Source organism: Grampus griseus (assembly GCF_964374135.1).
Source record: "Grampus griseus genome assembly, chromosome: 2".
NCBI lineage: Eukaryota > Metazoa > Chordata > Mammalia > Artiodactyla > Delphinidae > Grampus > Grampus griseus.
Genome location: NC_139018.1, coordinates 49384178 through 49397886, shown reverse-complemented (window position 1 = coordinate 49397886; position 13709 = coordinate 49384178). Strand labels below are relative to the sequence as shown.

The following is a 13709-nucleotide window of genomic DNA, read 5'->3' as shown; positions in this document are numbered from 1 at the left end:
TAGAGTTGAACATGAATCCTTTTGAGGGCTGGCACGCGCCCAGCTGTGCATGGTGGAAGGTGGCATTCAGAAAGGCTGGTTGCTGGGGGAATGGGGTATTGTTGAGGCATGAGGGAGAAAGAATCATCGAATCCAGGGGGACAAAGAAGAAAGCGGATGGCAATCGTCTTCGATATTGAACAATAATCCAATGACAACAGAATAATCATGGGCAAAAGCACTTGCTCCTCTCATTAAAAAAGCAAGTCATGAGTGCATGTAGGCAGTGAAGAATAACTGGTATACGTAACAGGCATCAGCCTGCTGTAAAAATCAGATGTGAACCAACCAGCTTGTGGGGAACAGTAAGCATGTTCGAAATGGATTATAGCTTTCCCATGACGTTTAAATTGAACGTTGGATCTAAAATTTTTTACGTGATTTAAATCTGCACATGCTACAGACATTTCTTTTAAGCAATTCTCTCCCTAAATTAAAGGTAACCCTTTCAATAGTTACATATGTAATTTTGATTCTCAAACCATAATCTGGAAAACAATTGTAATTTACAGCAAATGAAAGCTGAATACTCGTCACATATACAGTAATAGTATTGAAAAAATAGCAGTCAACTGAGTAAACGGAGTAAAATTTGGGGGGCTGGAAAGGAAGGAACAGCTTAGCCTATCAAATTTTAATTTATTCCCAAAGTCATCAAGAACTGTGTCTCTTAATATAAGGATCTGTGGACAGGTATTAAGCCACTGTCTCAAATGCAAGGTCTTATACACGCCTGTATAAGGTGTGCATTTGTAATTGCTTCAGCAATGGCTTCTACAAATGTTAGGTTTTGGTTTTTGTGGCAATTGCTTTCGAGCTCTCACACAACTCTCCTGGAAAACATCATTGAAGAGCTCTCTATGTCCCAAGCAGGGTAGTATTGGTAGGGAATGGGGAGCTGTCTTCATACAGGCTCTGATTTAAAGCAGAAAGAAAGCTTTGCTCTGATGAAGAGGTGAGGTGCAGAGGCAAGCCTGGGGCTGCACACTTTATGCCAGCAAAAGCAAAGAAAGGACCAACTCTACTACTTCGGAAAACAGGAGGAAGTGTACAACTGTTAGGTTGTTAGGGAATCAAAAGTTTTAACATGGGCCTGCACGCCAGCTAAAGGCAAAGAAATCAGTGTGAGATGCTCTGGAAGCCAGGCTTACATTTAAAAAGCCATTTCTGCCTTGACACAGGTTAAATATTAACTCAGAACGCCAATCTATTGGAGGCCAGAGCTAAGGTTATTTCTGTGAGGCAAACCTCAAAACATAAGAACAGTAAACAGTGAAGAAGGTCATTATTCTAGCATCTCATGCAATTTCTGGCTTCTCCCCTTCAGCTATAGTAGAGAGCTCACAAGCTCTCAAATGTCAGCTGATCCGTTGGTCACTGTGCAAATTCTAGTTGCCAGGGGATCACGGTTGAAAAACATTTAAGTATCTAAGTAGAGGAGAAGCATTATTATGGGATAGGAAGGAAGGAAAGAAGGACGAAAAAAAGAAAATGTGACCTGTTTGCTACCGTTAGATAAGATATAATGATTGCAAGGTGCTTTGGGAACCTATAGAATTAAAAAAACTTAACAATAATGACTGCATTCACAAAGAAATATGTATCTTTCTTTGCACAGCAGCAGAGAATTAGGAGCTCAGTGTGGAAGATGGGAACCAGTTGGAAAACGGGGTTGTGTCTTTGGCCTGTTGGGGAAACGTAACCACCTTGAGAAGGGGTATATTTGAAGTCGGCCTGTATGTGTGTTCGTATGTATTAGAAGAGAAAGATCAGGAAAAAAATACATAGGAAATTTCCCACAGAACAGAAAATAAAAGAGACAGACAACCCCTCCCTGCCCGCCCCACAGTTACATCTTAACCCGCGGGGCGTGCTTTCCGCCTCTGGTGCTGCCAATACCTGGATCTGCTGGACCATGTTGCGCAGCTGCACCAGGAACTCCTTGGCTTCCTTGGCCCTGTCCGACAGCCCGTTCAGCGCCTGGGAAAGCTGGCTCTGCAGAGACGAAGAAGGAAACCATGGAGCTCTCATCATAGGAGGCAGCCACAAGGCCGCACAGGGTGGTTTTCATCCAAGACCCAGGAGACCTCGCCCTCCTCAGATTCCTCTTGTCTGAGCTGGGCCACTGAGCCAACATCTGTACTTGAGGATGCTGGTAATAACGGCATCCCGACTCCTTCCAGAGGCCCCTGAGGGCTGTCTCCTCTGACAAGGTGAAAACTTCTGGCCATCGCAGTCAAAGGCCCTTCCCAGCTGATATCTGCCTGGAAGTTCCTCATCTCATTAATTACTTAATTCAGCAATAATTTATTTAATTAAAAAAAAAACAGTGAGTCAGATGATCTGATACTTATCAATATTATTTAGCTCCATGTGCTACTGATCTGGGATTAGGGTGGAAAGAATGAAGACAGTTAAGAACAGGATGAGGGAAGAAAGGGTGAGAGCCTGTGCCATGCTCTGGGGTCACTTAAATGTAACGACAGATACAGAGGGCAGGATGATGTTCTTCCTCATCAGCGTCTTCGTCCTTCTCTCAAGTACAGCCCTGTGGCCCCAGCTCCTCTCCACACTAGCCTCCTAAAGCAAGGTGCACTCTCTTCTGACTTTCCACACCACCCCGTCCACATGCGGATGCAGTTCTGCTGAGGGGGCCCAGGTGTCCAGGTAAGTACTTGCTGCTGGCGGGTGGCACTTGGTCTCTGGGAGGATGCACTGAATTCATTACCGGTTTCCTAAGCCTAGATAATAGTGGTTCTGAAACATCCTCCACACGGGCTCCCAATCTCTGTTGCTGATTGACGAGACCTAAGTGGAAGTTGGATGGGGGCTGGAGGGGTCTGAGAAAGATTCTGCTTTTCTGCTAACATGGGACCATTGTGGCTGGTGCAACCTTTTCCCTTTGGCTGCTGACTTTATGGCAGATGCCTTGTGACTCTCAAGAAGAGAAGGCCAACGTGGTAAGGGAGGACGGTGAAAGGAGAAAGTTGCCTGGGTTCCAATGGCATCTTTGAGCATCTGAACCGGCACTTGAAGTCTCCTACCACCAAACTTCTTGTTATGGTGGGGGGGAAATTACCTCCGAGTTTAATCCCTGTACTGGAGTTTACCGTTACTTGCAGCCATTACCACTGTACTTGGTACAAAATTCCTGCTCCTGGCAGACTGGGCAAGTCCTTCCATCCCTCCTATAAATTACAGAGACACGCTGCCTTTCCCCACAACACTTTCTTTGAACACTGAAGCCCTTTCTCCTCCTTGCCAACACAGTGCCTCATCCACTCTGTCCTTTCAGCTAAAGGGCAGAATCTTAAAATTATATCTCTTGGTCCTATGGATGTTTTTCACTTATATTTGCATTATTACATACGCAGTCAGGCACTGAATCTCTTTAGAAGTGTGCATGCCACAGGCCTGGTGCAAGCACTGTGGGGAGGCAGTAAGAGCACAGACTTTGGAAGGGTTCAGATTCTGGCTCTGTCCCTTTCTAAACGTGACCTTGAGAAAGTGACCTCTGCCTGAGTTACTCCAATGGAAAAAGTGGGAATAATAATATCTTGTAGTTGGGTTACTGTGAAGGCTTAAGGCATTCATCAGCCTGAAGGCTCCTGCTAATAAAGGATAGTGGTTAGGGGAACTATTCCAAATTCTTAAATGCTGTCAGTTACCAGCTGTTCATATCTTACACATAGTTTGACCTCATCCATAAATGAGAAGAACACTACGATTCTTGGCTGCTGTGGGCACGGCATGAGATACTGTATCTAAAGTCCAGAACCCTGCTGGCACACGGTGCATGCTAATAAATGTCGGCTGTTATTAACTCTTACTCACCTCTTCCTTCCTGCCCACAAACACCTGTGAACTGACTGGGGTGGGGTTCACAGGGCAGGTTCCTGGCACAGGATCTTTTGGAGGCTACCCTTCATCACTTGTACTTTGATCGAGGTACTCAAACTCTGGGAGTCTAAACCGATGCAGCCCAGAAAGAAAAAGTAAAAAGTGATCCTACAGTGAGTTGCTGAAAGGGCTACTCAGTGATTTATTACTGGGTCCCAGCTGCACTATAACTTGGGTTAAAAGTTGTCTCAAGAACTTTTTCAGGAGCCCAGGGGATGAAAAAGGTAAAGAGAGTCTTATTTGGAAGAGTGAGCAATAGAAGGAGAATCATATTCTAAAGGAAAAAGTTTGTTCTTGTGACTTGAGAACTCATATTCTCTCTTCTTCTAAATGAGTCAGAGTTGGCTGGGCTACCCCAGTTTTCTTCCCCCTTTTATTGTAACCCATGCCTTAGTAACCACATTTGGAGGTTTGAGTAGAGAAGTCAAATTCATTCAGCTGCACAGAACTGGAGCTACCTGATTTCTTACAGTCCAGCCTTGCAACTAAATGTGTGTGTATATAATGGAAGTCAGACCTGACACCCAATAAGCATTGTTGACCAGGTGCTGCTATATACTTAGAAGAAGATTATACTATAGTAGAAAAAGAGTGCTGGCCTCAACCATTCCCTGGATTTTATACAGTAAAGCAGTACATAAACTGCAAAACTCAATTTATTTGTGGATTTCCTCCCTTTGTGTCTATGTTCAGGCCTTCTACCTGGCTAATGATTGTTCTGGTATTTGATAAACAACTGCATTATAAGATAAAGATCTAGAAACCTTTCTCTTAAGATTTGCCACCTTGTGGAAACAGAGCAGGAGACAATGAAAAATCCTGGAAACTATCTATCACTAGACAATGCTTTTCTTGTAAGGATTTATATGTGCGTTGCTTTTACAGGACAGTCTTTTGATTACAGTTATAAGCCACATCTGATGTAGAAGAACATTATTTTTGATTGATTTTGTTTCCCAGAAGCATTTACATTCCTGCTCTACGCTAACAGAGATGTTCTGTGTTCAGGACCACAGAGCAGCCCTGTAAATTTACACCAGAACACTGAAGATGAAAATATGTAGTACGTGTTTTCATTTTGGCATCTTTGGCTGTACCTGTAGCCATCAGAAGCTGTTTATAATGCCTAAGCAATGACATCCTGATTTCTTGGATATTTGTTTTCCAATTTACTTTTGAAAAGATGTCATGATCAGAAAGTGAATGGGAGTGGGACAATGATGTAGCCAAAGAAGCACTGACAAATTTCCAGTCCAGAGCTCAGAGAATGCTCGGAATAACCAAGATCGCCCAGAAAGATGGCAAGTTGTTTGGAGCTTGAAGGAGAGAAACAAAGAACTCCACCTCCTCCCTTCCTTCTCCCGGGCTTTTTCCCCTCCAGCTTCTACCCTGGCTGGCTCCCCTAGCCTCGCAAAGGAGTGTATGTTATAAGAGGTCAGAGCTCAGTCTGGGAGCCCCTGTGGAGGATGTTTCAGAACCACTATTATTTAGGTTCAGGAAACCGGTAACGGATTCAGTGCATCCTCCTAGATACCAAGCTTTCCCAGACAGAAAGTCACGTCTTCTTTCCTTTCCGTGCCATGAACATTATTCTTCTGTCATTTCCCCCCCTCAATTTACTACAAATACTGGATGGAGACAAATTGGAACAAATGAAAGGAAGCTTCCTTGCTGTCTGGGATCTGAAGTTATAAGCACGAGATGGGTCAAAAAGGGTCAACCAAGATTTGGTACAAAATAGGTGAGGCGGCAAATGTGCAAAGGCACCTTGATGGCCCCCAAACGACCTTGCTGCCACCCTGGGCAGCTCTGACATAGTGCACCCCGCTTGGGACTGTGGCCCACGCCACCTCTTTGCCAGATACCAAGGTCACCACAAAACACAGGAGAAAAGTGAGGATCGATGCAATGCGATTCAGAAGGACCCGCCCCCCGCCGCCCCCACCCCCCACCGGGAGAATAACAATTTTTATTGAAGAAATACTGATTTTTGATTCTCACTACATTACTGACATTATATAATTAAAAAGTAAAAACAAGAAATTCAAATGGTGTCAACATATTGGTCATTTCTTATGAGCCACGAACTCTGACGGGTGCTTTTATCAGGTGTCTTATTTAACCCCAATCACCTCCCTGACATTTTGCAGAGGTTCAAAGGTGTGGATACTCCTGAGTTAAGGCTTTACCACTCACTGGTTCAAGGAAGAGCCAGAACACAAACCCTAGTCTGATTCCAAAGCTGTGCTCTTTGCTCCAGCCTCCTGAGAAGAGAGTTCTTGCCCCACCCACAGAGGAAGAAACAAAAACAACCCATGGTGAGAGTATGTAAAACGAAAGAATGTGAGTTGAGGAGGGGATTATGATTATTAGGGAATTTGATTATGCTTAACAGTCAGCTTTCATGTATACCACACCAAGACTAGTTACCCTATGAAATGGTCAACTTTTTTCCTTCATAAAGCATTTTTAGTGACTTTAAAAAGGACCCCTGTCAAAGAGAGGGGTCTCATGGGAGAGGGCCAGAAGCTTTAGTTTGGGGTCCAATGCTGGCTTTATCACCTACTGACCTGAGATCTCGGGCAGGGACTGGGCTGAGTGTGGAATGAGATCAAGGAAGAGAAAAGTGAGTAGAACCTGGGGAACCTCCAAGCTGAGCTACCCAAGGGGCCTGATTCTCCTTCCACTTAGAACTTCAGTTCCTGCCTGTACCTCTCCTCCCCCCACGAAGGGCTCTTTCCTCTGGTCTGTTGGTGGGAGATCCTGGATCTATCCCAGCCCCAGCTCACGGTAGTTAGATGGGTGGGAGGCCTCAGAGGCTGGCCTGCTTGGAGCTGCCACCCTGTCTCTTACTTAACAGCAAGGCTGGGGCTGCAATCTTCAAACTGAGTAGCTGGGCCTGGGAACTGAAACACACAGTCCAGGGGCAAGTGTGTGTGTGTGAGTGCATGTGAGTGTGAGAACATGTGTGTGCGAGGCTGTGTATGTGAGTGTGTATGCATATGTGTGTGCGAAAGCCTACGTGTGATTGTATGTAAATGTGAGTGTATATGTGAGTGTGAATGTGAGTATAGAGTGTGTGAGAGTATGTGACTGTGTGTGTATGAGCTATCTCGTCAGTGGTGTATGGGGAGGCCCTTAGCTTTGGATGAGGCTTGTATCACAGTGGTCTTAAGGGTAGGGCACTGGTCCACTAAACTGCTGCTTATTGCTAATTGGTTGCGACAAAGAGTCTCTCCTTGACCAAACTCTATCTAGCCAGGCTCCTCTGAGTCCTCTTGTTTACTTTATAGGACTCAATTTTGGCCTACAAAGACTTGAACAAACACTAACATACTTTCTAATAGCTCAAGACTGCATCCCTGGGATGACCCTAGTCTCCCTTAAAGTGTCTGTCTATGTTTTCCTCTATGAATTTTATAGTATATGGCCTTACATTTAGGTCTTTAATCCATTTTGAGTTTATTTTTGTATATGGTGTTAGATAATGTTCTAATTTCATCCTTTTACATGTATCTGTCTAGTTTTCCCAGCACCATGTATTGAAGAGACTGTCTTTTCTCCATTGTATACTCTTGCCTCCTTTGCAGGTGGATGTGGGTTTCAATCCTAGCCTTTTACTAGCTGTGTGGCCCTGGACATATCACCTAACCATAGTGCATTCTCTGGTGCTCTGCCCAGGTTCCCTTTCCAGGCTGCTGCACCCTTCCTCCAGCTGGGACTATCTGCTGTTGATAAATTACGCTAGGAATTGCTCTTGGCCATAGCAAACTGGGTTGCTCAAGGCTATGCCTCCTTTCAGGGATGTCCCATGGATAGGGATCAGCTGGGACCCCCTTACCTTGTTTTGAGAATAATCCTGAAGGGTCATTCCAGCTCCAGAACTCCCTGCAGGATTGGCTGAGGCTCCTGCAGGTCAACTCCTCCCTCTGCTCAATCCTGGCCTTCTCACTTCCTTGGAGGTGGATCTATGGAGACCACTGAGCAGCTAACCATCCCTATTCAACTCTCTGAATCTGTGTCCAGCGGACCCTATCTAAAAAAACAATTTTCTAGGCTTCAGTTTCCTCATCTGCAACACGTGGATAATCACAGTACCTGTATCATAGTACTGTGATGAGGATTATGTACTATATAAAGTTCTATACAACACATGGCATATTATAAGCATTTAATAAATAGTATTGTTTTTACAATGAGAATTATGTTAAAATACACATACATAAATCATTAAAACACTTTGTCATACCACATGTCCCAATGTGGGGTTTGGTCAATTACAATTATCTAGACAGTTGGGTATATTGTAGTATTTACAATTGTTTGTTCCCTCCCCATCTTTGCCACAGGACTTGGAGGACCTCCTGTAGATGGAGCATGTATTCTTGCCCCATTGTCACCCTTGGCCATGTGGTTTGCTTTAGCTTAAAGAGGCCTTGTGATTTTCTACCAGCTCTTTTGCTCTTTGTCACACAGATCCAGGGATGTATTGATAAACTGGCCCTCAAAAAACAAAACCAAGAAACAAACAAATTTTGATTTGCAGTGTTTGCCAATTCCCATGTTGTAAATACATAGTTAATTTTAGGCCACCAACATGGCATCACTGAACAGAGTTGGGGAGAGATGTGCACCATCAACTCTTTTGAGCTGTGGGCTGGTATAAGTCAGGTCAGCATGCCACAGGGCATATCCCACATGGTGGCTGTGGCCCTTAGAAAGAAGACATGTATAATGGAACTTCAGACTACTTCCTATGATATAATATGAGCAAGAAATAAACCTTTGGTTTATAAGCCACTGAGATTTTGGGGGTTGTTTGTTACTGCAGCAAAACTGATTAATACAGATAGCAATTATAACTTTCCCTTCATGATTTATTAATTTAATCAACCTTCCATTTTTACCATGGACAAGGCACAGTGATTCATGCCAGGAAAACAATAATAAAGACAGTAGACATAATCTCTTGCCTCAAGGAACCATCATTGCATTGAAACTTCCACCATTCTGAGCTTAATAATGTCCCCTTTAAAAGTTCTCTCCCATAGGCTCTCTAATAAAGCAGAAGAAAGCTGGAATATTCTAACAACTAACAACAGAAATGTAGCTTCTCCACTTCTCAGGGAAAATGAGAAGTATCTGCTTTCCTAGTAAGACATAGCCAGTTCTGGCCAGAGTTTGATTCCAGAGGTTCTCTGCACAGCCTTTATCCACCAAACTTCAGATCTTTCTCTGTCTTAGACAGAAAACACTCAAAATGGAGATGCAAATCAACACTGAAGGTTTTTTCAGCAATGAAATAGAGGAGCCACTTTTTACCTCATCGCAAAGCAAAATAACTGTTGCCTCACCCCAGCGTTCATAGTTTCTTGGTGGAAATTGATTTTCAATGTCTCTATGGCTTTTGCTCAGAGTGCTGCAAGCTGTGAAAGAATTCATGCAGAAACTGTTGTGATTGAAGGCTTGAAACTTTAATAAAGTAGCAGGCACACAGGCTGTAAGGTCAACACCACTCTTCCCAAGGCAGAGCTCGCCTTTCTGTGGATATTCTAAGCCACCACATGTGTGTTGTTAGGCAGTTACTAAGTATTTATAGCCAAGAATCAGAAATACGCCTTCCTTGGGCTAAGCCTTCGTGCAAATATTGGATTTTACATCCTGGAGATGGAGTACAGGATAGATCTCCTTTGTGTGTGTGTTGCCTTTTCTCCTAGGAGAATTCTAGGGCCCCAACCAGCAGGCTCTGAGTGATTTTCCAGAAAGCTATTTTCTCTGTGGATCCCCCTGGCTGCCTTCACGTCCACACTGGTCCATCATGCTCTTCCAGGTGGTATTACAGCACTCTGCTTTGTCTGCTACTACCAGGGAATTGTTTTAAGACAAGCAAAACAGATTTAAGATCTATAAATTTTCAGTTCTTAATAGTATTTAAATACCTCAGATAGAAACTCTCAGTTCTAAAATAAGCACTTTTCACTAAATAGTTTAAAACATGATCTTAGAAATATACATGAAAAGGTAAAAAAGCACTGAACTATTTTTCATATAGAAACGCTTTGTGCTTTTTCAGAGACTCAAGTTTTAAGTGCTCAAAACAGGAATGACTTCTTACTCACCCCTTCAAATTTCCAGTGAGGAGAATTGGCAAGAGCAAGACTTTTTATTTGTTTTAAGAAAAAACTTTTCCCACCTTATTTCAAAGGCAGAATATGCTCATTTCAGAAAAATCAGAGAATAAAGAGACTTAGAAGGAAAAAAGAAAACCCTCAATCTCACCAGAGACATACTACTAATAGCCTTGATAATGAACCCTTGATGTTTATCTTTTGAAATTTTGTATACACTTATAGTCAATTACATATGTCTCCATATAGTGTATATCAACAAAATTGGGATCAAGTCATATACTTATTGATGTCTTGAAATATGATCTTTTCGTTTAATATGCTATAAATATTTTTCCACCTGATTAAGTACACTATCTATCTGACTATATAATAGCTATATAACACTTTGATAACATTTACTACATGGCAGACACTTCTCACAAAGCTTTACACATATTAACTCATCTTTTTCACAAAATAACCCAGCAAAGGTGGTTACTATTATTATTCATATTTTTTATAGGTGAGAGATTGAAGGCAAGGGAGGTTAAGTGGTCCAAAGTCATACAGTTGTTAAGAAGCAGAGCAGAGATTCAAACCTAGGAAGTCTGTGGCCAGAATCTGTGCTATTCACCGATAAACTGTAGGGTAACCCACTGTGCAGGTGCATCATAATTTAGTTAAATAATCTCCTATTTTAGGATATTTAGTTTGTTTCCATTTTGTTGCAAAGAGCCAAAATGAAATTCGTGTAGGAAGTATTTGGACACATTCTTGATTATTTCCAAAAGTGAAATTGCTTGATCAGCAAACTTTCATAGTTAGAAGGTTTTAAAAATCATGTTATCAAAATGTCCCTCTAGGTAATCATCTAATTTACACTCCTGCTGAAGGTAATATATAGGCAAGTATTATTGTCTGTATATCTCACTCTAAATATTATAATTTGTATCTATCTTTGTAATCTGATAGGCAAAGAATGGAACCTCATTTTTAAAATTTGCATTTTAAAATTACCAGCGTGGGTGGGTGGGTTTTTTTCAAAAGCTTCTTATCGATCTTTTCCTAGTTAAGGTATAAGTTCTCACTGGTATTATTTGTGAAGCCCTTAGAAGAGGTCCTCGTCCATGGGGTGCTACCTAAGTGTTTAATTACAGAAGCTAGTTTCTTCCCACTGCTGATGACTAGACAAGGCTGGCCTCACCACACGTGTTTGCTTACCTTAGGGGCCCCAAACTGGAAAGAGATCTGGAAAATTCAGGTTGCCTGTTGGAGAGGAAGTGAAGTCGTAGGTTGCTAGTTTTAGTAGATTATGGTCAGAATGTCTGGTTCACAAAATCTCTACTCTTTCGAATTTATAATCATTATTTTGCGGACAGATACAAGTACATGATAGCTTCTGGTAAACATGTAACAGGCATAAGAGATGAATATCCTCTCTTCTTACAGGACAGGATATGTATAATATAAAGATGATATGCATAATATAAACCTTTGTAACATATTTGTAAACATGCTTGAACTTATTAATTGGGTTATTAAGATACTTTATATTTTTGTTCATTATCTGTCTACTTGACATAATTTTCTAAAACAAATAGATATCAAATTTCCCACAAGGATCATGTTCTCCTTTATTTTTAGGAGTTTTTCCTTTCTGTATCTGTGGCTTTCTTCTTTGTTATATCTTCTTTATACCTTTTAACACTAGATCTTATCCTTCTATGTTTCACTTAGTTCTTTTGGCCTTGAATTCAATTTCATATGATACTACTATATATATATCCTCCTGTCTCTCGTGTAAAATTTTGCTCATCTTTCATTTTAAAACTATTTTTGTTTTTAACTCAATCTGACTTTTTTTTATTACCATAGGGAAATTTGGGCTATTTACACTTATTGTATTAATTGATATAGTTGACTGTATTCCATCAATATTGTTTATATTTCTCTTTGTTATAATTCATTTTTCCTTTTTAAAAAATGTGTGGCTTTATCAGATTTCTTTCAATATCTTAATCGCACTCACCAATTAATTTGGATGTTTTGCTATGTTTTTCCATTTGCAAGCTGCTACTTTCCCATCTTCATCACATGTAAACCTACATTTGTCCATTACTGAGTCAAAATTAACTAATAACTTGGACTCTCCTTTCCCACTACAGTACCCCAAATGCTTCACTTAATGTATCTCTCAGAAGTTAAAAAATACCGTTCTAAATAATCCTTGGATCAAACTGGAAACTGAAACTGAATTTATAATTTATCTAGATATTAATGAGGAGAAATAATTTGTGAAAATATATTACAGTCAAAAATATGATTATTTGGGTGAGGTAGGAAACCCACATACTCTTTATAACATTGTTCCTACTAGAAATATTGTTCTTAGATGGAACTTGGAAAACCAGCAATACTTTTTTCCCTTCTCCCTATCCTGTACCTCCTAGATCCAGAATAGAATCCTTCCCAACTCTAATATACTTTCAAAGGTAAATCACAATGGTGGCCAGATCATAAAAGAAAGAAGAGGCTTTTTTGCACTTAAGTGCTTACATCAGGATGGCTCTGGCAGACTCTTCTTATGTTCTGAACATTCAATAATTTCAGTGTCTTTTTTTCCAGTATTAAGTTATGAGTTGCATGGCAAGATACAGTGGTCTCTAACTCTTTTAAAAATATTTTTCATAACATCAAAGAATAGCTCACAGCTAAGCAATCCTGCAACTGAGATTAAAGTCACAAGTTTCCTTTAAACTTTACTGGGAAACAAATACAAGAGGTGTCATACCATCTATTCTTCAGCTTTTGTGACACCTTGGGAGGAATAAAAGTCACACTTGTGGAATCTACACCATTACGCAGCATTAATGAATGTTCACTCCAAGGGAGCACCTGTGCCTTAGTAGTGTCACTGAGAGCAGGGCTCAGCCACCAGAATCAGGGTGACCAGGTTCAATCCCTGGGTGTCGATTCTATTTCTTGATGTAGTATGCAGAATAATGTCCCTTCCCCAAATGTTCATGCCCTAATCCTTGGAACCTGTGTCATCTTACCTCACATGGCAAAGAAAACTCTGTAGATGTGATTAAGGTTATGGACCTTGGTTTGGGGAGATCATCCTGGATTATCTTGATGAGCCCATTCTAATCACATCAGTCCTTAAAAGTAGAGGACCTTCTGGGCTACAGTCAATGAGAGAGAGATGTGACAAGAGAAGAAGGATCAGGGAGAAGCCACATTGCAGGCTCTGAAGCTGGCCATGAGCCAACAGACACAGGTGGCCTCTAGAAAATGAAAAAGGCAAGGAAACTGATTCTCCCCAGAGTATCCAGAAGGGACTCAGCCCTGTGTGTTGGACTTTTAACCTACAGAACTATAAGATTAAAAAATCTGCATTGTTTTAAGTCATGAAGGGTTGTGGTAATAGAAACCTAACACACCTGAGAAGGCAGTCAGTTAGAAGCTGGGTGCTCACTCCCTTGGGCAATGGCCAGATTGCTTCATCTTATATATTGTAAATGTATTTAGAATATGCATCCTCTGTTCTCCCTTTGACATTGGACTAGCTTCCAAAGAAAAGGAGAATGACCACAAAGAATTTGGCCCAGTGAAATCTGCGGACACATTTCAAGGTGAAGGAACCATAATTGGCTATTC

The 13709-nt window shown here is 41.4% G+C and overlaps 1 protein-coding gene across 24 annotated transcripts in view; it reads right to left on the bottom strand.

Moving 5' to 3' along the window:
* TRIM9 (tripartite motif containing 9) overlaps nucleotides 1–13709 on the bottom strand; it is a gene marked incomplete at both ends in the record, with an annotated part of 110278 nt that overhangs the window by 45970 nt on the left and 50599 nt on the right. For 21 of the 24 annotated variants that reach the window (XM_082648365.1, XM_082648370.1, XM_082648356.1 and 18 more), the window contains one exon: nucleotides 1939–2034. The exons of the other annotated variants lie outside the window; for them this stretch is intronic. In XM_082648365.1, coding sequence (XP_082504491.1) covers nucleotides 1939–2034 — 96 coding nt within the window. The remainder of the gene's footprint in view (nucleotides 1–1938; nucleotides 2035–13709) is intronic. 24 annotated transcript variants of the gene reach the window in all.